Genomic DNA, 23,031 nt, shown 5'->3' with positions numbered 1-23,031 from the left:
TCCCCTCCCCAGTGACACACACACGTGACCATGATAGCAGAAAGGCCCTCGAACAGGTACATTACACCTGGATAAAACAGCGGCTGCCACCAAGGTTTTTATGACTGTTCCACGGACACATGCCCCGCACATCCCAGTCCCAAGCAAGCACAGGCGGAGTCCTCAGGTGACACCAGTACATCAGGTTTATTTCTCTTTCGCTCTCAAGGGAAAGCAGGTATCCAAACCTTAACAAAAACAGGGCCCAGGGGAGGGAGCCGTCCCCTGGGTGGGCCTGAACAACCTCACCTTCCCTGGCGTGGGGCACAGCCCAAGGACCCTGCCTCACCATGGCCCGGACCCCATGTGCCTCAGGGCTTTGGGAGAAGGCAGAGACAGCACCAACACGGGGGAAGGTCCCCCGAGAACAGAGGCTGCGGCCCAGCCTGTGGGCCGGCAGATCCACCGCCACTTCCACGTCTGGCAGCTCAGGCCTGCAGCCTCCAGACCTCCAGCGATAGGCCCCCGGAGGCAGCCACCACCAGGTTGCCCTCAGCGCAGATCTGGGGAGGGCAGGGACATAGGTAGTCAGGGGCGTTCTGGGCAGCCGGGCAGGGGGCATAAGGCAGGGTCTTACCCCATTCAGCACATTGTTGTGGCTTCGCATGCAGATGGTCCTTGGTGGATCCGTGGGCACGTGCACCTGGCAAGGGCCAACAGGCAAAGGTCATGAGTGTACCTCAGCTGCCAGGGGTAGGGTAGGGTAGGGAGGCGCCTGTCTTAGGGGCCTCACCCGGATGGTCTTGTCAGTGGACGTGGTGTACAAGGCCCCCAGTGAGTGTTTGATCCCTGTGATCTGAGACCTGTGGCCCACGTCAAAAGACTGCAGAAAGGAGGGACAGGTGACACTCAGGTAAGGGCTCTCCCACGGTCAGCCCACCCAGGGGTCACGAGGTAGGGAGGAGGCCCGGGGATGGTCGGGCATGGGCAGGAACCCTGGCAGACCCGGACAAGCTGGAAGCGGCCACTGTGGTTGGCGAAGACGTGCAGCAGGCCCTGGTTGTCACCAGCCCAGAGCTGGGGCTCCTGGTAGGACATGCAGAGCAGGTAGGAGTCCAGCTGTGGGAGGGATGCGGGACAGAGCAGCTGAGGCCAGGCCCAGCCCCAGCCTGGTCCCTCTGGGCCCCAGGGGAGGGCCCACCTGCAGTCGCTGCAGGACGCTGTTGGCTCGGCGGTCGAACACCACGAGCGTGTGGTCCTCGCTGCCCGAGATGATGTGCCGGTCGTCCGCCAGCAGCGCCAGCACCGCACTTGAGTGCAGCCGCCTGCTCTTCAGCAGGGCCGGGCCGACTTCGCGAGTGAGGCGGGGAGGAGGGAGACATCAGAGCCCCTCAGAGGCTGCCCGGCCTCCACTGGGCCCCAGGGCCCCTATCCCACCTGGTACAACCCTTGGTCTGCTCTTCCCGCTGCATCCCTTCCCGCATGTGATCCTGTCTCTCTCCTGTCCTGTCCCTGCAGGAGGTGGGCCGCCCAGGACCCCCAGCCCTCAGCACCCTCTCCCGCCTGCCGTCCCAACCCCATCTGCTCTCAGTACAGTGCAGGCCTCAGCAGGTCCCAGCATAAAATGCTTCCGCCTGCAGGCGGGTCTGAGACAAGCCTCCACCGTGACCCCCCACCCCCTCTGGCTCCACCTGGGTGAAGACCCCCAGCCCTTCAGTTACAGTACAAATGGATAAAGAAAGAAGCAACAGAAAAGGCATGTATGCTGGGCACTGTTTATCCTAGGCTTCTTATGTAAACTAACGTTTAATCCACTGAGGTTCTTTCTGTCATCTCCTATTAACCCTACGGGGCCAGAGTTATTATCCAGATTTTACAGATGGGGAAACTGAGGTTCAAGCTTGACAGCTAGGAAGTGGGGAACCAAGGTTCTTAGGGGCTGCTCCACCTCCCACAGTATTGACACTCAGAGGACCCTCCTCTGGGAGCCCTCCCATCCCTTGCAACACCCAGGTGGAGGAGGCTGCCTCTGCCCCAACACCCATTCCCCACCAGCTGTCTTTGTTGCCCCAGCACAGGCCACTTGGAGTGGTCAGGAACTGTTATGACTCGGTCACCCCAGCCAGGCGGGGATGAGGTCCAAGTGTCCCCTTCCCCGGCATGACCCTGGAGACTCCAGGCAGCCCTCCTCTCCCCACCTAGGCTCCAGGGCCCCCAGCCCACCTCTGGGGTCGTAGACGGTCACCTTCTTGTCATAGGTGCCAGTCACCAGGATGTCAGGCCGGTAGGACAAGCACAGCACAGCTGCCTTGCCCCTGGGAACACAAGGAGCACAAGGCTCAGGCTGTTAGTAGGCAGGACCCAGCCCTGCCCCGCCTCCCTGCCCAGGACCCCACACACTTTATCTCGCCGAACTGCTGCCCATCTGCTGCCATGTCCCAGAGCTTCACCGTGCTGTCCCAGGAACCAGAGCACACGCGGTGGTCCAGCGCTGCCAGCGACCACACCCAGCCCTGCAGACCGGACCCATGTCATCATCCCTCATTTCAGAGGTAACAAAATTGAGGGTCAGAGGAGGGAGACAACTGACCTAAGAATCCAGAGCAAGTCAGCTCCAAGTAGAGGTTAGGACTTAGGTCTATGGGTCTGTCTGACTTCAGAGTGCAGGACGTGCACATCCACACAGAATAATATTCCTACGTCAGGTCCCTGCGAGGCTCAGCACCAGTGGTGGTCTGAGGCCACCTAACAGTGTGATTACGGATGGGTCCTCCCCTCCATGACCTGGGCAAGGGAAGTGCCCTTCCTCAAGTTCTTCATTGGGAAAATGGGCACAAAAAACAGCCCCTGCCTCAGGAGCTAATAGGCACAAAGCACTGGCTGATGACTAACTTATTCCTCCCCAGACTCTGTGGAGAGAGTACTGTAATGAGGACAGTGGAGCACAGAGAGGTTGAGTCCCTTGCCCAAGGTCACACAGCCAGGGAGTAGCAGAGTGGGGATCTGAACCCAGTGGCCTAGCTCTGAGACCAAGCTCTTGGCCACCGACCTAGACCACCTCAATGATTGGCGGTGGTGGTGGTGTTCCTCCATGGCCACTTCTCGTGAGATGACAGCCATGCTCAGAGCTTTGTGATCCCCACGGCGGGCAGCCTCACCATTGCTCTGCCCTGTGCCTCTCAAGGTACACCTGACATCTACAGCGTGCCTACTGTGTACTCCAGCCTAAGGGAAGCTCTCAGGGCATATTCATCTCATTCATCCTCCTCCTAACTGACCCCTAGACAGAGAAATAGGGGCCCACAAAAGTCCTACATCTCACCCGATGCCACACTAACAATGGCAGAGCAGGGTTTAATTCCATTACATCTGATGCCAAAACCCATGCCCTTAATCATGGCATCCTCCCCAGGCCTCACCCCCTCCTGCCCTCACCTGGCCCCCTAAGCCCTCACCTTGTGGGTGCTGTTCTTCTCGGTTCCCAGGGCCTTGACTAGAACCTGGCTGGGCTCTACCCCCAACTGCCGCATGTCCCACAGGTTGACATTGCGATCCCGGGAGCCCGACAAACAAAGCGCACCACCCTGAGAAGAGAGGTAGTATTGTCAGAGTCACCCAGGCCCCCCCTGGCTGCCCCCGCCCCTGCCGATCCCCCACCTCACCTGGAGCAGCAGGACCGAGTCAATGGAAGCAAAGTGCCCATCAGCCAAGCAGAAGTACTCAGTCCAGCGCCCATCCTCTGCCCAGCGCGACAGGTGTTGCTCCAACTCAATGCACGCTGTTGGCCAGTCAAAGTCCTCCTCTGTGGGGCATCAGGAGTGGGGTCCCCAGTGGGCAGGAATCCTGACATCGACACCAGCTGTCCAAGCCCACCCTTGGCTTCCAGGAAGCCCAGCCTTCCCCAGACTTGGAGAAAACCTCACTTGGATCCCTCACCCCACCCAAGAAGGCCCAGGATCTAGCTTTGGGACCACCAGCCACCCACCTTCCAAGGAGGTAGGACTACTCACCCCAGTTTCCAAAGATTGGGTAACTGGAGCCTCGGGATCACCTTTGCAGGCCTCAAACCCCAACGCAAATGTGGAGGATAATAGCCTCAGGGTGTTAAGGTCCAGCCTCAACCCTCAGGCTAGACATCGGAACTAGGATGTTTTGCCTCCATAATCTTAACCAAACCCAGGGAAGTGTTCTCAAATTAGTATCTGTAAACCTGGGGGCCTTGTCAAGATGTAGAACTCAAGCCCTAGGTGCAGAGATTCAGTGGTATAATGAGGCTCAAGCAACTGTTTGTCATGCTGTTCAGGACAGCCCCATCAATTCAAGGTCCCCAAGCTGTCTTATTCCCCAGGGATCTGACCTCAGGGAGAGGAGAAATTACCACCAGCCTCTAGACTAGGCTAGACCCTGGGCTAGGGTGTGATTGCTGGTGCCAGGGATCCAAACCTCTAGGTTTGGATCAAAGGTTGGAGGCTTGAGCCTTTGGCCCACGCTTCGCCCCTACCTAGGTCAAGACTGTAAGGATGAGGAGCTTTGGCATCACCAGGTTCTAGTTCAGCATCTATACCCAGAGGATTCTTGGCCTTATTCTGAGCCCCAAGAGAGTCCAACAGCTGAGACTTCAAGTCCCTGTGTCAACCCCCAGCCAGCAGTGAAGGCCCTGGTACCACCAGACCCCAATCCTGAGCATCGCTGGATTCTGAGTTCAGGGACCCCAGCCCTCCAGGGTAGATTTCCACAGACCCAGGACCCCAAGCGTCTGGCTCATGGTGCACCCAGAGGTCAGGGGCTTTGTCGCCATCGATGACTACCTCAGCGTCCACCCAAGCCAGGACAACCAGGAAGCCTGCTCCAGGCTGTGCTCACAGCACCCCAGCCTAACTTGGGCAGCCGACCCCGGCCCCCAGGCGCGCGCACCTTCCACAACTGGGTAGGGCGCGCGTACGCGGCGCTGCGCGCGTAGCCTCCAGGTGACATGGTCACGCACGAGGTCGCGCAGCGCGTGGCACACGCGCGGGAGGACGTGGAGCACCAGGCGCGCGTCTAGGTAGGCGCAGATTTCGAGCAGCAGCTCCGGAGGAAGGCTGAGCAGTCCCGGGACCCCCACGGGCGGACCCTTGGACGCCGCCCGCGGCTCCAGGGCGCCAGGGGACGCGACTGGCGCGGACAGCAAAGGGGCGCGCAGGGGCGCCTGCCCCGCTTTCGGCGGACTAAGCACTCGGGCCACGTAAGCCTCGGCCTGCGCGTCGGGGTCCGGCTCCGGCTCCGGCTCCGAGTCATCGTCCCAGGCGCGGGGATCGTCTCGTGGCCCAGGGGGCAGCTCCATGGCGACCGGGTGGGCGCGGCCAGCCGGGCAGTGTCAGCCGAGGGCCCCGCGTCCCGTCTCCAAGGCAGCGCGAAGGCACTTCCGGCGCCGCGTGATGACGCGCTGGCGCCGGCCGGAAGCGAGCGGCACGCGCGGAAACCGGCCGGACCCTGGAATCCCGCAGTGTTGAGGCTTCCCGCGGTGCAGCTGCGGCGGCCCTGGGCTGGAAAACGCAGATTCCTGCTTCCAGCGCCTGTTAAAGCAGGAGTCCGCGCCGGGGCTGATGCGAGGGCGGCTGGCTGCGGCGCGGCGCTGGCCAAGGCACTCTCGGCGCCGCTGAGCTTAGAAGCGCCGCCCCCGAGCTCGCCGCCTGGGCCGTACGGGGATTCCAGCTCCTCTGCTTCCGGAGCCGGCACGTGCAGCTGGACCGCAGAGGCCTCAAGTTCTCTTACCTAAAATCGTATTTATCCCTTATTTCCTGAAAGCCTCTTTTTGAGCCAGGCCGTGTTAACCGATCCATATAAACGCCCCAGCGCTGGCTGTGCGGCCTCGCTTCGGGCAGCCAGTGGCTCCTTGCTCGGGTCCCTCCGCCGAGACCTCACAGTACCCTCCTGTAAAGCCGACCGTTGTCCCAGCGTTCGCTCTCCCCTCCGCGCCGGCTTTTTCTCTGTGGGACGTGTCGCTGTTTCGCTCATTATCTCCTGTTCTCTAAAATGCACTCGTTTGTTGAAGGGAAGCTGGGTGGGTACACGTGTCAGCTTTTTGTCTTCCCAAGTCGAGGCAGGCGACCTTCGGCCATGTTGAGGTTGCAACAAGGTTTTATTCTGAGGCTGTGTCCCCCCAAGAATTTAGCAATTTCTCATTTGCTTCACCCTTCCTTATTGCACCTCCCACAGGCCAGTGCTCAGCTAAGCTTTCTCGAAAATGTCTAACCTGCCCAGTGACCCAGAGTTTTGAGGTTAAAGATGAGAGTGCTGCAAGGCTTTGCCCCTTAGTTTAGTCTAAGGCAGATGGGATCTTGAACCTGGGCTGTAACACTAATGGCTCCCTTTTAAATTGACCTTGATGTTCAAGGAGCTGTAATTAGGTTCAGGGGGACACCCGACACGTGTATATTATCACATTTAATCTTTTGTCATTCACATTCACCTTCCCATTTTACGGGGAATCAAAATGAGGCTTGGGGTCGCAAGAAATGTGCCTGGTTAATGCTTGCTTACTTCCCTGCTCCCAGAATTATTTCTTGAATCCTGTGCACCTCCATTTCTAAGGCGTCCCAACACACACACATCTTTTCTCTACTGCCAAAGCCAAGGATACAGGAAGCCAAGGGTTTCACAAGAAACTGATCTTTACTCAACAAAGTTCTACACAAGTGGAATCTCACGCCACCTCGGCGCCAATCCCCAGCACAGCACAGTAACAAATGGACAGACCCTGGAGCCCGTAGGAGGAAGAGGGGGAGGGGGAGAGAGGGATGTGGGACAAAGAGGGACTGCAGATCCAGGCCAGTCAGGGTCTGCAGCCCTGGGCAGGGGAGAGGGTTGAGAAGCTGAAACTTCGTTGTGCAAAAATCAACCAAAAATAAATTAAAAAATTAAATAGTTTTCTTAAAAAAAAAAAAGAAGAAGAAGAAAAGAAAAAACTAGAACCAGGCTCCCCTTCCCTGAAGGTGGCCAGAGCCCCCCATCCTGGGTGGAGAAGGGGTTACAAATCCCATCAGACACCCAATCCATCCACACACCCCAAGACCCAGCAGAGGATGCTCCAAAGAACTGGATTACCAGAAAATTAAATGGTACCTAATTTTTTTCTTTTTTTTTTTTTTCTTTTCTAACAAATGGCTTCCAGAGACCTGCTGGAGTTTCACAGGGTAGGGAAGCCTGCTGAGTTTATGGAATGTGCACCAAGTGTCCCTTGGAATAGAGGCAGGGCTTGACCCTGTCTGGGGAAGACACAGGGCTATGATGGGGTTGGGTCCAGGGCCCTGCAGGGATGAATGGAACAAGCCCCAGGATGTAGGAATCCAGTCAAAGCCCCATAAATCCCCCAAAAGGGCCCCCAGAAAAGTAAAAGTAGAGAAGGGGAAAAAAAGGGAAACATTAAGGGGGCTGCAGGGCCCGATTCAGTTTTGAGGCCAACTGGGAAATAACCATGCCCCCCCTCTAGGGGTGCCTCCCACACTGACTGTATCCCCAACCAATCCCAGAAGGTTCCCTAGAACACTGCCCCTATCTGGTGGGGCCTTGTAGCTCACTGGGAGCAGTGATGAACAGGAAGCCCCAGGGACAGAGTGGGGTCAGGGAGCGTTACCAACTTCTCCAAAGCACTTGATTTCCTTCTTGCTGGCAAAGCAGAAGCTTTCATCCTCTGTGCCCCGTCAATTAAATGCCCCGGCCCCAGCCCTCAAGTTAAAATTCAGGCTGGAACCTAAGAGGAGAGCTCTAAGCAGCACAGACACAGACTGCCCTTGAAACAGACTTGCTTATGAAGAGATGCAGGGGGGTAGGGGGTCAGCAGCTCTGGCTGCCCCCAGCTCTCTTCAGGAAAAAGACCCTGGCCCAATGTCTTCAAAAGTCACTGGAGCACAGTTGGGGTGGGGGTGAAGAATGGGCAACCTCTGGCCAGACCCAGCCACTCTGGCAGTCCCCACTCTTCTGGCTGGGACAGAGCAAGGAGGGGGACACACAGGCTGTGGCTGCCACAGAGCTGGCAGGAAGTGTGCGGAGCAGGTCCGAAGCGTGCGCGTGCTGACTCGGGCGGCCCGGAGATAGCCGTCCTCTTCCCCCGCCCCAGGGTCCCGGCGGAGGCCCCCAACCCACCCAGCCCTCCCCAATCACCAATTCCGGCAAAACAGCAGAAGCTTCTTAAACTCTAGATGCAGGTTACACGGAAGGCCTTACGGGTTAACTCAGGGGTTCACTAATTCTACTGTCTCCATGCAGTCGGGGAAATGGTGGGGCGGCTGGCCCAGCCTGGCTGGCTGCAGCGCCGCACATGCGTGTGTCCACGTGTGTACATGTGAGTGTACGTGTCTCTACAAGGACCCCCCTCCCCGCCTGCTTTCCCCTTGCCTCACCCTAAGCCGGATTCGGTCGGCCGTGTTGAATCTTCCCTCCCACGAGGCTGGCCCAAATGGGCTGCCTGAGGTGACCCCGACTGAGAGCAAAGGGCCCTTGCTGCCAAGAAGTCCCACCCCCCCTCCCCTGTTTGTAGGATGAGTGTGGAGACCCCACCCACCTGCCCGCTGGCCGGCAGACCACACACACCCATGGCAGGTAGGTGGACGGGGAAGGCGTCTGGATTTGGGTCCCGCTCACTCCTCCCTAACCCCCCTCGACCAGGGCACGGCGACTTCTGGACGCAGCGCGCTCCCCAGCAACCCCTCCAACGACGCAGACAGAAACCTGTGGGGAAAGGCAGGGGTCAGGGCCTGTACCCCTCCCCAACCCGTCCCAAATCAAAGGCCCCCCTTGCATGCAGCCTCCTCACCTGACAGTCGTGATGCTCATCTAGACCCCATAGAAGGCAGCCAGCCTCTCCTTGAGCAGAGGCGGGAACTGCTCTGAGAACTGCTGCCAGTTCTCCTCCCCAACTTGGTCTTTGAAGCCATGGAGAATCTGTGATGAGGCAGGGGGTGAGGGGCGGCCCCGGGGCAGAGCCATCCGAGTGCAGCCTCTCTCCCCAGAGGCCCACCCCCACCCTGCTGCTCACGAGCTCACCTTATAAAACATGTCCCGAAGGTCATCCTTCGGGCTCACCCAGGAGGCTACAGCGTCGCAGAAGAAAATAAAGTCCTGAAACATGACAGGGCCTGTGTGAGGGGCTGCACAAGCCCAGCCCCCGTGCCTTCCCTCCAAGCCCGGCTGCCCCAACCTGCACGACGCCCCCGGGGTTGACGCCTATCATCATGCAGATGCCTCGGAAGGCTGAATCCTTCTCCTCGTTGTCCCTGATATTCCTGAGGGACGTGCACCTGTGGGGGAGGTGAGCGGCAGGCAGTCAGCTGGCGGGGCTGGGGCAGGATGGGCATCTGTGGGGGGCAGTGGGGAGCAGCAGGTCAGCGGGCAGCGGGGCTGGGGTGGGGCATGTAGCTATGTGGGGGGGAGGGAGCGGGGGGGGCAGCGGTTCAGCAGGTGACAAGCTGGGACATGCATCTAGGGGTGGACACAGGCAAGGAACGGGTCGGGCCTGCCCCACCCCCCCAGCTGCCCAGCCCACCATACGCAGGCCCCACACAGGGGAGCACACACCAAGGCCGGATGAACTGCTGCAGCATGGGGGCCACCTCCTGAGGGCACACATAGCCCAGGCGGCCGATGGTGATGGCTGGAATGGCAGAGGGACTCGTCAGGCGACCTGCAACCCCGAGCGGCCCCGGGACGGTACGTGGCGGGGCCTCTGGCATGAGGCACCAGCCCCGCCCCGTGGGCCCCAAGGGAATAGGCCCTACCAGGGACTCCCCTGAGGCCAGCAGCTTCCCTGGTGCTCTTCCCAGACACCTTCCCTTGTTCTTTCCCGAGGTCTCTTCACCACCCCCCTCCCAGCTGGGAACCCCAATTCCAGGTAAGGGGACAGCAGCTGCTCAGGCCTGGTGCCCACCTGTGTTTTCCAGCAGCGTCTTGGGTGTGTTGGGCCGGTTGATGATCTCCACCAGGTTGTTGAGGACCATCTGCACGTAGGGCTGCATCTCTGCCCCTGGGGGACCAGTTAGTTAGAGCCCCGCAGGGCCCATACCATCCATGCTGACCCCAGTTGCACCCAGACACTGGCCAACTGAAACCAGTGAGAGAACAAAACTCATTCTCCGGCTGGTGCCCAGCTCTGGACCCATGGCCAACCAGGGACAGGCCCACACCTTCCAGACACCAGAAGCTTCCTTGGAGTCATGCTCAACAGCAGGGTTAGACCACATTACCCAGATTCCATGGGGCCCGGGGGGGGGGGGGTAGATGGGGAGGGAGGCGGCCAAATTCTCCCAACCAATCCCAGCGGACCTTTCAGCCAAGTGCATGGCAGGGAGGGGAGTAGGTCAGGAACAATCCAATCTGAACAGGCCTCCTGATTCCGCCTCTTTAGAAACCCCTATCCTAGATGCCTTTTCCAAGCATTTGGCAGCATCCCCGCGAAAGTACTCAGAAATGGCTTCTTTGCATCACCAACTGCTGCAATACTCAAGCAGCACCAGGGCTCTCTTAAGGGGACCGGTCAGTCACAGCCAGGGTCTTGCCCCCAGGAAGGAACAGGAGGGGGGGTGGGGGTGGGGGTGGGTGGGTGTAGGGCCTGTCAGCTTGCAGGGCACTCACCCATCTGCATGCAGATCTCGCCGATGGCCCAGGTGGCATTGTTGCACACAGAGATGAACTCAGGGTTCAGGTTGGTGCCCAGGATGGGCATAAACTCGGCTGGTGGGGAGAAAAAGGAGTGCTGAGCAGGAGGGCAAGCCAGGGTGAGCTCCTGGACCTGGCCGGGCAGACCCCATCAGACAGTACGAATACAATCCAGTTTGGTCATTATCCTCCCAAAGTCATCTTTTTCCATCATTTGAGGCCAGAGCTGGGGTCGCGGGGTGAGGAGAAGACGGTTCCATACCGATACAGGGCTTGACATGGATGAAGCAGGCTTTGGTGAGATCTCCCAGGAGGGCAAAGGAGCTCTGCCGAACCTCTGGCATGGAGTCCTGAGGGGTCAGAGCAGGGTCAGTGTGGCAAGGCTCCCCGCCCCCCAACCAGCTGGGATCCTGAGTAATCCCTCAGGCAGGGCAGCTAGGGGTGCGGGCCCCAGAGCACAGCCTGACCCTGGCACACTTCCTGTCATGGGGCCCATCTATAAACCTGGGACACAGTGAACCACAGGGCCTTGGTCAGGGTACCACCACAGCAGGGAGCAGGCCTAACTGCGGCCCATCCCGATACACTGGGTGCATGGGTGTGTGTAAAGTTGGAGGAGCTTATGCTTTCATATCCCCCCCCCCACATTTTTTAAGTAATCTCTATACCCAGCATGGGGTTAGAACTCACCACCCTGAGATCAAGAGTCCCATGCTCCACCGAGCCAGCTAGGCGCCCCTTGTTTCTCTGTTTAATTTTCTACGTCGTTAGCTCATTTAATGAGACTTTATTCATATCTTACTGGAATCACTTTTTAAAATAAATATAGGCTCCCCTCCTCCCCCCATGGGTCCCTTTCTCCTGATTTCCTTCAGTCACAACCAGGGCCCTGAGTCATCCCAGGGTGATCTGCACAGGCTGCTATGTCTTCACTGCAACGAGAGAGCTTGCGAGGGGCCCACCCACCTGCATGCACTGGAAGAGCAGCGTCATGATGTTGCTACGGGCCACCAGCTGTTCCACATGGCCGCCCAGGCCCTCAGCCAGGCCGCTGAGCAGGTCCAGGGCCACGATCATGAAGTCCTTGTCAGGGGCCTCATACTGCTCAGGGTGCTGGGTGTACATCTGGGCACAGATGGGGCAGGCAAGCAGGTTAAGGCGAGGGGACCCAGGTTACGGGCAGCTACAGAGGAGCGGGGCAGCAGGGGTGGGTATTGGTGGTGGGATGCTCACCATGGCCTGGGCCAGAGTCTTCTGCACCAGAGTGACACAGCGTTGGTAGACCGGCTCGCAGTAGGGCAGGAAGCCGCTCTGCAGGGCAGTGGCCACCGATGACAGGCACTGGTTGGGAGGAGGGCAGGAGAGGTGAACTCAGGAAGGACGGGGCAGGGCTCTGGGAAAGGGCCTGGAGCCCACCCACCTCCAGCAGAGGGAAAAGGTCCTTGTCTTCATCCTTGAGCTCATTCCACTTCTGGATCAGCGGAGGCATCAGCTTCTGGATGTATTCCTAGAGAGGGAGCAAGAAGTTGGGGCTCCCTGGGTGGGGGGTGGCAGCTTGGCACCAGCAGGGCTCCCCATGACACAGAGGCGCCTACTGCCTGAGTGATGAGGTCTGAGCATCTCGGTGGCTCATGGGGCCCTACAAGGCCTTGCCATCCAGCCGGACCTCCAGGCCCTTCTGGTCCATTCCCTTCTCACCAGTCCCTAGCCCCGCCCCACCCTGCTCCACCCCCTCAGAGCCTGGGGGTCAGCACTCCTGGTTCCCGCAGGCCCCTGAGCTTCCCCAGCACAGCACTTACCACGCTGTTTCATAACTGTTTGTCTCCCCCGCTAGACTGGGAGCAGGGCGAGGGCGGGGGCCAGGTCTGTCTGTCTGCCTGTTGAGGTCACGGCCATGTCCCTGGCGTGCGACACGGCGTCGCCGCCAGGTCACTGGATGCAGAGGGGCAGGGGGATCAAGAGAGGGAGATGCTGTGGGGTCTCACCGGCTGGTTGAGGTGGTGGCCCACAGAGTCAGCCAAGGTGCCGATGGCATCGTAGAGGATGAGCAGGTTCTTGTGCTGGTACTTGCCGAAGGCAAAGACAAGGGTGTCCAGGATATAGCTGAGGTAGGGCACTAGCTCTGTGCAGGCCTCCTCCTCCAGGGTGGCGAAGGCACTGGAGTGGGGAAGGGGTTTAGTGGGTGGTCACAAGTGGGGCTGGGCCCTGGGGTGGGGGGTTGAGGGGTGCGGGGAGGACATGCACTTGGGATCAGCCAGTACGAATACGTCAGAAATCAGCAGGATGTCAAGGGTCATGAGTGTCATCACTTCCCAGAAGGCAGCCAGTGGGGGCAGGGGTGGGGGCTGTGGGGGCAGGGGTCGAGAGTCACCTGCAGGCTGCTTCCTGCACCCTCTTGTTGCCATCCAGGATGCGCTTGAGCAGCTCTGTCATCAGAGGCTTGAGGTGCATGTCAGGTGGTTGGCTAACCACCCAGTGGGCATAGCGGCTCAGTGTCCAGCAGGCAATGGAGCGGACCAGGGCCTTCTTGTCCGACAGGCACTGGATGAGGTGCGGGATCAGCTCGGGCAGATAGGGCACCATGCCCTGCATGCAGCCTGCAAGGACCAGGACAAGGGCAAGCCTGAGCCCGGCTGGGCCTGGCCACACCCACCCTCCTGGAGAGAGATCACCCACCTAACATGCGGGACACTGAGGCCGGGAGGCAAAATCACAAAAGCTCAGTACAGAAAAGGTGAAAGGTTGGGCCAGGACAGGAAGCAGCATCAGAACAAGCCTTTCCCCTCCATCGGGTCCACCCCATCCTGGTCACTCATTAATTCACAAATGGCCAGGCAACACAAGTGACCAAAATGGATGGAAAGTACTTTTTTCTTTTTAAAATTTTCTCTATTTTTATTTTTTAAGTAGGCTGCACGTTCAGTGTGGGGCTTAAACTCACAACCCCGAGGTTAAGGCCTGAGCTAAGATCAAGAGTCAGACACTCAACCAACTGAGCTACCTGGGCGCCCCTCTTTTCTTTTCTTTTTAAACTTAAGCTCAGGGATCCCTTGTGGCGCAGTGGTTTGGCGCCTGCCTTTGGCCCAGGGCGCGATCCTGGAGACCCGGGATTGAATCCCACATCGGGCTCCCGGTGCATGGAGCCTGCTTCTCCCTCTGCCTGTGTCTCTCTCTCTCTCTCTGTGACTATAATTAATTAATAAATAAATAAATAAATAAATAAATAAATAAATAAATAAATAAATAAAATTTTAAAAAATTAAACTTAAGCTCTATGCCTAATGTGGAGCTCAAACTCACAACCCCAAGATCAAGAATCACACATTCCACCGACTGAGCCAGCTAGCTGCTCCAACTACTTTTCTGAAACATTTCTTGGATGTTTTTGAGTTTTCTATTTTTCATCTTCTTTTTATTTCTAAGATTTTATTTATTTAGGGCAACCTGGGTGGCTCAGCGGTTTGGTGCCACCTTCAGCCCAGGCGTGATCCTGGAGACCCAGGATCAAGTCCCGCATTGGGCTCCCTGTGTGGAGCCTGCTTCTCCCTCTGCCTGTTTCTGCCTCTCTCTCTCTCTCTCTCTCTCTCTCTCTCTGTTTCTCTCGTGAATGGATAAATAAAATCTTAGAAAAAAAAAAAGATTTTATTTATTTATTCATAAAAGACAGAGAGATAGAGACAGAAGCAGAGGGAGAAGCAGGCTCCATGCAGGGAGCCCGATGTGGGACTCGATCCCAGGACTCCAGGATCACGCCCTGACCCGAAGGTAGACGCTTAAACCGCTGAGCCACCCAGGTGTCCTTCATCTCCTTTTTAAAAAACCATGAACATATTTCTTGTTTAGAGAACGCAGATAGTAGCACGCCACCTAATAATCCAAAACCCAAGATCTATTTTTACCAGTTGTGGGTCAATTCCTCCAAATCTTTTCCCATTATGTTTCCCCAGAACACCTAATGAAGCTTGTGAACATATACACACATATTACCATAACACACACTGCACTTATTATATAAGGAAGTCTTTCCTTGGATAAATTTTAAAAGCTCTCCAGGGCGAAGGCTCCTGCTACCGTGTCTGAACTTTTTATGACAGGCCTGGATGCTGAGGTGGTCACGAGTGACACATGTAACACACTCACAAAGCCCTCAGGTATTCAAGCTGTACATCCCATCAGGACGAAGGGAGCTCGAAAGCCGTGCCCAGGACAGAGCATCATGTGAAGTTTGTGTACACACCTCACTGCACATCACTGATCTCACAGGCCAGCCCTGTAGCTGGGAGCCAGCCCAGCTGCACCCCAGGGTGACAGCGCAAGTGGTGTCAATCTCTCTGCCCCAACCCTACTCATTTCCCCATCTACACACCCCACCTCATCGGGCTGTGCTGAGCCTGCGGGACCAGGCTGCCCCTATCATTGTTGTAGTCATCACTGCACTGACCACCTCAGAGAATTGCGATCTCTGAGAATTAAAGGGAGGGCTCACATTTTGGGGTCTGGAGGTTCCATTCAGGCCCAGAGACTGAGCAGACCTCTGAGAGAGAGCCTGCAGATGACATCACCCATGCCGTACAGCTACACAACACAGCCCTGCCTGGGCCAGCTCCATACAGTCTCACACCAGCACGGGACGCTGAGGTCGGGCCTTACCAGGCCAGTGGGGCCACTCACCCTCAGCGATGGCGCCCAGCACAAGGATGCCTGACTCTTTGACCACCCACTCAGGGTGGAAGAGGAGGCCCTTGAGCAGGGGGAGTAGGTGAGGCAGCAGTTCCTCCCGGAAGACGTTGGCCAAGACGTCCAGCGCAGCTGCCGAGCACTTCCCTGGGACGGGAGGGGAAATGTGGGGGCAGGCTCAGGGAGGCCCTTAGGACAGGCTGCCAAGCTCCTGAGGGGCTTTACCAAGACTCTACCCCCAGGATCAGAGATCATGATTCGAATCTTCATGATCTGCTCTGAGTAGGCTGTCTCATCACCTCCTGAGAGGCAGCCCCTAGGCTTGCCGCCCCCACCTCCCAGCCCCCACAGGCCAGGCCACGCACTCAGGTTCCAGTCGGACAGAGCATCGTCATCATCATCATCCTCTGCGTCCTCCGAGCCATCAGGCCGCTCAGCCTCATGGGGCAGCGTCACTGTGCGTGACTTATGGAATCGTGGCTTGATGTCTTGCTCACTGTCCGGGACTGCCTCATCTTCCTCCACGTCCCCCTGTGGGGCCGAGCAGATCACTAAGCACCACCAGGGCCCCCCAGCCTCAAGGCCCCAGCCCTCATCTGTCCGTTTGTGCCCAGCAGTGGGCCCTGACTGACCTTGAGCAAAATGATGTCAATTTCTGAGTATTTCATCCCATTTACCAGGATGGGGATCAACCTGTGGAGAGAGAGGCTGTTCATCGGATGCAGGGGCCCCCAGTGGGCTCACAGCCTGGGTAATACAGAAGCCAGCCTGCAAGGAGCCAAGGGGCAGCGTATGGCCCTGAGGGGTATTATCCCAACTTAGTCGTAGCCACTGTGACCAGGACAAAGGGGACAGTTCTCTGGCTCCACGAGAGAGCTCCTGAACCAGACCTGGCCACTCAGTGGATTCCAGGCCTCTGTTTGAACAATGGCTGATCCCCAGCATACTATAAGTCAAGGAGGACATGTGGCCCTTTTCTGGGATGAGCCGGGTCAAAGGAACAAATAGGCAAGGCAGCCAGTCCCCCACCCTCCCCCCAGCTGCAGTCAATGCATCTCGGGATTGGGAACTTTGATTCATGATTCAGGGATAGGCAAGTGACCCAAGCTGGCCAAGGAGGGTCAGTCAGCCTTAGCCCTTTTGCTAGACATACTGATTTAATAGAAAATTTCTTTACTCAGGGGTGCCTAAGCTTGAAGGTAGCAGAAAGCCACAGCAGTACCAAGAGGGAAGGTCGTGCCTGACAGTAAAGCCCAACACAGAGGGAATAGATCTGCGACCTCACAAAAGTCTTTTACGTCCTTTGAGCACCTGCATCCAGCTATGCCTGAAGGCTTTGTCAACTTTTCATTTTATTCACCTATGACTTACCTAATTATTAAGTCATTAAAAACTATTTTTTTATCGCTTGCTAAATAAACATACACAGGAACAGAAAGTAAACCGAGATATAGAACACATACTATGGCTAATACAGAAAATAAACAGGAAAACTAGAGCACAGTGAAGGGTGGAGGCTGAGGTAGGGCAGAGGGCAGAAGGCAGGAGGCAGGAGGCAGGAGTGGCACTCACTGGACCAGGTGGGAGGCCAGGACTTCCTTGCAGATGGGCTGCTCGGCCAGCGTCAGCCAGAACTCACAGGCCTCCAGGGCCACGTTCTCATCATGGTCCTGAGTCCTCTGCAGCATGTACTAGGGCAGGGTGGGAGAAGGCTAAGGCCCAGCCCAGCTAGGGGTAGCTCGCCACCTGTCCCCCACCCACAGCATGCCTGGGCCTGCCTTGGCTGTGCACACCTGGATAATGCTGTGCATGTGGGGGATGAGCCTGTCGATCCGCACTTCCAGCAGCATCACCAGGGCACGGCACACGTTCTTCCGCACCTCAGGGTCATCATCCACGGCCAGGGCGAACAAGTGCTGCGGGGAAGGTGGGATCAGCTGCAGCAGGGCCCTCAGCCCTTGCCCTGCTCACCCCTAGGCCGGCAGCCCACCTCGATGAAGGTGTCAATGTTGTCCATCAGCGCCTGGGCCCGGTCCATGATGAACTGGTTCACGCAGGCAATGGCATGGGACCTGGCAAGGAGTGGGCACCTCGGTCAACCCTGACCCACCTATCCCGCCCCCTCCAGGCCCCCTGCAGACCCCCAGGGAGCCACACCCACCGGATCTTTGGGCTACAGTGCTTGAAGAACTGTAAGAACTTGGGGATCATGATGTTGAGAGGCCTGTTGAGGGCATCACTGTCTAGGAGCTCAGACGAGTCTTCGCAGATCTTCTGCAGGGCTCCAAAGGCTCCCTGAGTGGAGAGGAGTAGATAGACAGCTGTGAACCCCAGTCCAGTCCCAACTCCCACCCAGGTAGGCCACAGCTAGTCACCTACCTCACAGGTGTTGTAATCCTCTGAGTTGAGCAGGTTACACAGCTGGGGCAGCAGCTCAGGCCACATCTGCAGCTCACCCTTGGAAGCGATGGTGGTGATGAGAATGCCTGGGGCAGCCGGGAAAGGACGCTGCCTCAGGCTGGGTACTAGGTGCGGGCCTGCCTCGCACTCACTCCACTGACTTGCAGGCTGCCCATGCGCAGTCCCCTAGAAGCCCTACACACTCCTTTTGAGATCCTCTGAGCCTTACTGTAAGCCAGCTCTGTGGTAGGCCCTGGGATGCAGCACAGAACTAAGCACAAAATCGATGCCCTTGGGAGCTGTCTAGTGAGAGAGGCTTCGAGGTAAAAATAAATCAGCAAAAGACCCAGGAGGCTAGATGCCAAAAGCTAAGGGGGAAAAAAAGCAGAGAAGAGAGCTGGAAGAGCGGAGGTTGAGGGCAGCAATTTCATATATTTTTAAGTTTGTTTTTTTGATAGTCACAGAGAGAGAGAGAGGCAGAGACACAGGCAGAGGGAGAAGCAGGCTCCATGCACCGGGAGCCCGATGTGGGATTCGATCCCGGGTCTCCAGGATCGCGCCCTGGGCCAAAGGCAGGCGCCAAACCGCTGCGCCACCCAGGGATCCCTGTTTTTTTTTTTTTTTTTATTAGTCATCTCTACACTCAATGTGGGGCTTGGACTTACGACCTCAAAATCATGAGTCACATGCTCTTCTGATGGAGCCAGCCAGTTGCCCCATTTTTAAATGGGTGGCCATGGGACACCTGGGTGGCTCAGTGGTTAAATGTCTGCCTTTGGCTTAGGGCATGACCCTGCGGTCCTGGGATCGAGTCCCACATCAGGCTCCCTACATGAAGCCTGCTTCTCCCTTCTGCCTGTGTCTCTGCCTCCCTCTCTCTCGGTCTCTCATGAATAAATAAAATCTTTAAAAGTAAAAATAAAATGGGTGGCCAGAGCAGGCTTACCCAGGTGATACCTTGCTATCTGAGCAAAGACCTGAAGAAGATGAAGGAGAAGCTATCCAACTCTCTGGGGCAAGAGCATCCCAGGCAGAGGGAATGGCAGGTGCAAAGGCCTGGGCAAGAGAAAGCCAGGTGTGCTCCAAGATAGATGAGGAGCCAGGGACTGAGCAGAGCGGGGACCGGGGGTGGGGGAGATGAGTGGGAGACGAGGGCCGAGAGGTGACAAGTGCAGGTTGAGGTGGGCCATACAGCCCTGGGGAGACTTGTACTGCTGCGCAGAAGCCCAAGAGCAGCCTGCAATAGGCATGGGCAGTGTGGAGGACAGAGGCGGTGTGGCAGCTGAGCCAAATTCAGGTGAGGGCAGCCAGGGAGGATATTCAAAGCCATTCCCCCCTGCTGGGGAAATGTTGCCACTGCCATCACTCCAGATGACCCTGGCTCCTGCTGCTGGGAAAGGTGTCACCTGCACTAGGGAGACTGTGGGGACTTGGGAGTGCAGTCCCAGTCCCATCCCAGTCTGTGCAACCTTGGCCACGTGGCCTAACCTCTCTGTAGTTCCACGGGAGGAGGGGGGAGGAGCATGGGCCCCTTGGGCGACTGGAAGTTTCAGTATCTTAATTCAGACAGTCAGAGCTGAACCTGGCTACCTAGCAAACTCGGGAAGTCCAGATCCTTCTGCTGGGCTCACAGGGGGCACTGTTGGGGCTCAGGATAACACGCCCCAAGACCGGCACTTCTAGCAAGCCCCGTATCTAGCTCAAATTTCATACTACATTTTTCTTTATTGCATGGTTTTATGGTTACCTTCCCTTTACAGCAAGCAAATTTTAAAAAGTCATGTACATTTTCCTTCTAAATGCAACTTTTAAGAGTTGATGTTAAAGAATAAAAACATAAATCAGTTACATGTCAACTACATCTCAGTCAAGGTGGGCAAAAAAGCAAGTCGAGGGACGCCTGGGTGGCTCAATGGTTGAGCGTCTGCCTTTCGCTCAGGGCGTGGTCCTGGAGTTCTGGGATTGAGTCCCACATTGGGCTCCCTGCAGGGAGCCTGCTTCTCCCTCTGCCTATGTCTCTGCCTCTGTCTCTCTCTGTGTCTCTCATGAATAAATAAAATCTTTAAAAAAAGGGGGGGGGGGGCAAGTCAGTAACAAAGAACTGAGTTGGTGTTTCCTTTAACTACTCAGGCAGCCCGTCGGGAGTCAGGAAGGCTCCATACACAAAACACACTCCCATTTCACCTCATCGTTATTGGTGAGTTAGCTGAGGACAACAAACTCCAGAGGACAGGGGGCCGTGGCCTTCTAATGTGCTGCACCGTCAGGACCGAAGCAGAGGTCTGGATGTTGAGTGACTGCCTCCAGAGTGGCAAGAGCTATGTCACGAGGGAGTGGTTCAGAGCACAGACCTGCACTGGTGGCTTCTGAACTCTGCTACTTACCAAGCGGGTCCCTTAACATCTCTGCGTCTCAGTGTCCTCATCTGTAAAATGGCAACACTGACAGTCCTACCATCCACGATACCGGAGCAGTCAGTGACTGACACCTTTAATGTGTCAAAAAGCTCCTTGGCTGAGAGGAAGAACTCAGGGAGTCATCACCAGCCGACTCCCGCTCTCACCTATGGTAGCTCGGATGAGTGAGGAGGCATCGCCAATGTTGTTGAGACACTCCTGTTTGATGAAGTCGGCCACAGGGGGCGGAAAGCTCTGGTAATGTGCCTTCACATTGTTCTTGAGGATGAGACCGCTGAGGGAACGAGTTGGCTCATCTGGGGGAGGAGGGCTGAGGGTCAGGGGAGCACAGGGGAGAAAGCGGGATCTAGCCCGTGCGTAGAGGGGCACCGGGAGCATACCTTCCGACTTGAGTCTGGTCAGGACAAAGATCAGGTAATTGTTGAAGTCCGGAAACTGGTTCAGTTGTTTGAGTTTCTGCCGGGTTGTTAAGGGACTTGGGAGACAAGGGCCTTCCCCTCCCCCGGTGGGTCCCTTCACTGCCGTGTAGCTAAAAGTCCCTCTGACCACCGGGACCAGGGGGACAGCTCCTGAGATGCCACCTGTCAACCCCCATGCCAGGAAACACAGCGCTGCAGGCACATCAAAGTCACCCAGTGGGTGGGAGAGCACGCCTGAGCTTTCCATGCACTCTTGAGAGGCCTGGCCACAGCAGTGAGAACCACTGCTACTCAGTCCTGCTCATAAGTCCCATGTTGCCCTTTTAAAAAGAAAAGAAAAGAAAAGAAAAGAAAAGAAAAGAAAGAAAAGAAAGAAAGAAAAAGAAAGAAAAGAGAATCTACATTTTTAAGTAAAACTTGCTGATAGTTTAAATATCTTCAACTTTAACTTACAGAGTTTTAAGCATCAATTGGGAAAGAGACATTTTAACCATGAACCTAAACAAAAACCACGTGCCAGCTAGTGTTCCCCCCTCCCCCACAGGGCCACATTTCCTCTGGAAATGGGACTCAAAAATTCTAATCCCTAATTCTCTGCCAAAGCTAGCTCCTGCCGTAAGAGAATCTGGGAATTAGGGTGTCAGCCCCTTCTGCAGACGTCTGCCCTGTTCCCCCTAGGCCCGGAAGGAAGGAAGGAAGGATACGTCCTGCACGATGCGCTGCGTGGCTGTGTTGGGTGACTGCGAGTCTTTGAGCAGCTGCAGGACCTGCTGCAGGCCCTGCTCATCTGGCTGCCAGTCCATGGCGCAGGGTGAGCTGCGGGGTAGGGGCCAGGGTCAGCGCTGGGTCCCGAGGGCCCCATGTGAGATCCGGGCTGAGCCCCGGTGGAGGTGCCTGCAGCGAGCCCCGGTGGAGGTGCCTGCAGCGGCCGCACGGCGGGAGCGCCCTCGGCTGACAGGCGGGGGCCGCCGATCCACACCAGCCCAAGTGCGGGGTCCCCGCCAGCTGCGCCATCCACGTCGGCGCAGTCTCGGAAACACAGGTGAGGAGATATGGGGGATATGGAAGGCCACGGGAGGCAGTGGCAGGGCTCGGCGGGTCCTCACTGGGCCCCGCACGGAGCTTTCATCCCAGGGCGGCCCATGCCGCCTCCCCCGGCTGCAGGCGTTACAACTTCCGCCAGCCTCACACCCGCTAGGCAAGGCGCCAGCCACCTCTCCACCCAGGGGCCCTGCCCCAGACCACGATAGCGCCCCGGCCCCCGTGGTCTCCCTGGTCCAGGCACAGTTCCCAACCCCAGAGACCGCTCTTCCGAAATCCAGCCCTCAAGCCCTGCCAGATCCCAGCTGCCTCCTCCTCCTCCGTCTGGTCCCCGAGCCTCCCAGGTGCACAGTCCCAAGGTGCTCCAATCGTCCGGATCCCTGCCACCTCCCCTAATCCATCCCTCCAAACTGAGCCGGATGCCAGACGCTCCTCCTTTTTGGCCTAGCCAGACCCCATCCGAGATTCCTCTTCATCGGTCCGAAGCAATCCCCAGACAGGTCCGAGCTGCCTCTCCAAAGGCTAGCCAGCCAAGCCCGCCCACCCTGCTAAATCTGACCCCTGGACAGGTCCCCGTCCCTTTCCCCAATCAGGTCTGGCCAAGTCTCCCCCCACCCCCCACCTTCTGCCTCCAGCCCCAGTCAGCATTAACTCCTGCTGGCGGATCTCTGCTGTTTCCCGCAATCAAGTTCGGCCAAGCCCCCCACCACCTCGAGCCGGCAACCCACTTCGTCCGATGTCTGCAGCTTCCCCCAGTTAGGCCTGGACGAACACCCCACGGAGCATTCCCCCCAACGGATCCTAGCGACACCTCGAAGTCAGACCCAGCAAAGCCCTCTAGAACGAAGTCTGACGCCCCTCCCGGTCAGGGTCCAAGAAGACCCCCAACTTTTAAATGCGGCCTCCCCCAACCAGACCCAACCAAAACCCCGCCGAAATATCCCCACACACACACCCGATCCTCGCGACGTTCCCCAATCAGGCCCTAAGGAGTCCCCAGACGCTTCCCCCAGATCCCCTCCGGCCCGATCCCAGCCGCCCCACTGCCCCGATTCTCGAGGCACCGGGGTCTGGCCTGGCTCCGAGGCCCCACCCCCTAAGCCCGGCTCGGTTTCCCCTTCCCCCGCCCCGGCCCGTTCTCGTTGCCTCGCGAATGGGGCCCAAACCAGGTTCTCGGCCTTTCCCGGTCAGGCGCGGCCCCGACGGCCGGGCCGCGCGCGGCGCTGACCCGGAGCCCGGCGGGGGTCAACACAAGCCCGGGCCGAGCCGGTCGGGCTTCGGGAAAGGCCCACTTACCGGGCCCCGGGTGGCAGCAGCGGCGCCGTGCGCTGCGGCTTCTCCTGAGACTCGCGCGGAAGGAGGGAGCCAAAGAGAGGGAATAAAAAAAAGAGAGAGAAAAAAAAAACGCGGCCGTGGATGAGCCGCGGCGGCTTCCGTACGCCGTTCAAATCGGCCCAGCAGAGCCA

The 23,031-nt window shown here is 57.6% G+C and overlaps 2 protein-coding genes and 1 non-coding gene across 6 annotated transcripts; all 3 read right to left on the bottom strand.

The window, feature by feature from the left end:
* Window positions 1-167: 167 nt before the first annotated feature.
* On the bottom strand, window positions 168-5,378 carry FBXW9 (F-box and WD repeat domain containing 9). 2 transcript variants are annotated; one of them, XM_038567151.1, is made up of 10 exons: window positions 4,894-5,374; window positions 3,642-3,781; window positions 3,435-3,563; window positions 2,380-2,492; window positions 2,203-2,294; window positions 1,181-1,329; window positions 985-1,098; window positions 773-862; window positions 617-682; window positions 168-542 (listed from the first exon to the last, which is right to left on the bottom strand). In XM_038567151.1, the coding sequence occupies exons 1-10, from the start codon at window positions 5,300-5,302 to the stop codon at window positions 468-470; spliced, it is 1,377 nt and encodes a 458-aa protein (XP_038423079.1). In that variant the 5' UTR covers window positions 5,303-5,374; the 3' UTR covers window positions 168-467. The 2 variants fall into 2 exon arrangements, with proteins under 2 accessions (XP_038423079.1, XP_038423080.1); XM_038567152.1 differs by lacking the exon at window positions 773-862 and having other exon boundaries at window positions 4,894-5,378.
* A 1,236-nt stretch (window positions 5,379-6,614) lies between these two features.
* TNPO2 (transportin 2) lies at window positions 6,615-23,020 on the bottom strand. 3 transcript variants are annotated; one of them, XM_038567148.1, is made up of 25 exons: window positions 22,862-23,020; window positions 21,229-21,340; window positions 20,486-20,561; window positions 20,252-20,401; window positions 17,668-17,774; window positions 17,450-17,583; window positions 17,279-17,360; window positions 17,082-17,204; window positions 16,861-16,979; window positions 15,921-15,981; window positions 15,654-15,819; window positions 15,283-15,435; window positions 12,983-13,208; window positions 12,597-12,768; window positions 12,032-12,118; window positions 11,845-11,952; window positions 11,578-11,736; window positions 10,874-10,961; window positions 10,588-10,686; window positions 9,884-9,979; window positions 9,535-9,640; window positions 9,158-9,257; window positions 9,004-9,078; window positions 8,774-8,901; window positions 6,615-8,688 (listed from the first exon to the last, which is right to left on the bottom strand). In XM_038567148.1, exons 2-24 carry the CDS (start codon window positions 21,325-21,327, stop codon window positions 8,794-8,796), a joined length of 2,694 nt encoding a protein of 897 aa, XP_038423076.1. In that variant the 5' UTR covers window positions 21,328-21,340; window positions 22,862-23,020; the 3' UTR covers window positions 6,615-8,688; window positions 8,774-8,793. The 3 variants fall into 3 exon arrangements, with proteins under 3 accessions (XP_038423076.1, XP_038423078.1, XP_038423077.1); XM_038567150.1 differs by having other exon boundaries at window positions 9,535-9,610; XM_038567149.1 differs by lacking the exon at window positions 22,862-23,020 and adding an exon at window positions 22,521-22,568.
* On the bottom strand, window positions 12,857-12,926 carry LOC119864798. The gene has a single exon (XR_005375284.1). It is a non-coding gene; the product is annotated as a small nucleolar RNA SNORD41 (small nucleolar RNA).
* Window positions 23,021-23,031: the final 11 nt, after the last annotated feature.

Source organism: Canis lupus, chromosome 20 (assembly GCF_011100685.1).
Source record: "Canis lupus familiaris isolate Mischka breed German Shepherd chromosome 20, alternate assembly UU_Cfam_GSD_1.0, whole genome shotgun sequence".
Classification (NCBI taxonomy): domain Eukaryota; kingdom Metazoa; phylum Chordata; class Mammalia; order Carnivora; family Canidae; genus Canis; species Canis lupus.
This window is presented reverse-complemented; position numbering and strand designations above follow the sequence as displayed.

Bases quoted from the DNA above. Each gene is read 5' to 3' on its own strand.
- TNPO2 (XM_038567148.1), bottom strand. From the start codon at position 21,327: ATGGACTGGCAGCCAGATGAGCAGGGCCTGCAGCAGGTCCTGCAGCTG. The intron at 13,209-15,282 runs GTGAGTGGCCCC...TGGTCCTTGCAG, and splicing joins GCTGGGCGCCATCGCTGAGG to GCTGCATGCAGGGCATGGTG. The intron at 9,980-10,587 runs GTGAGTGCCCTG...CTGGTCCCCCAG, and splicing joins CGAGATCTGCATGCAGATGG to GGGCAGAGATGCAGCCCTAC.
- FBXW9 (XM_038567151.1), bottom strand. From the start codon at position 5,302: ATGGAGCTGCCCCCTGGGCCACGAGACGATCCCCGCGCCTGGGACGAT. The intron at 1,099-1,180 runs GTGGGCCCTCCC...TCCCTCCCACAG, and splicing joins GCGTCCTGCAGCGACTGCAG to CTGGACTCCTACCTGCTCTG. The intron at 683-772 runs GTGAGGCCCCTA...GGCCCTTGCCAG, and splicing joins CCACTGACAAGACCATCCGG to GTGCACGTGCCCACGGATCC.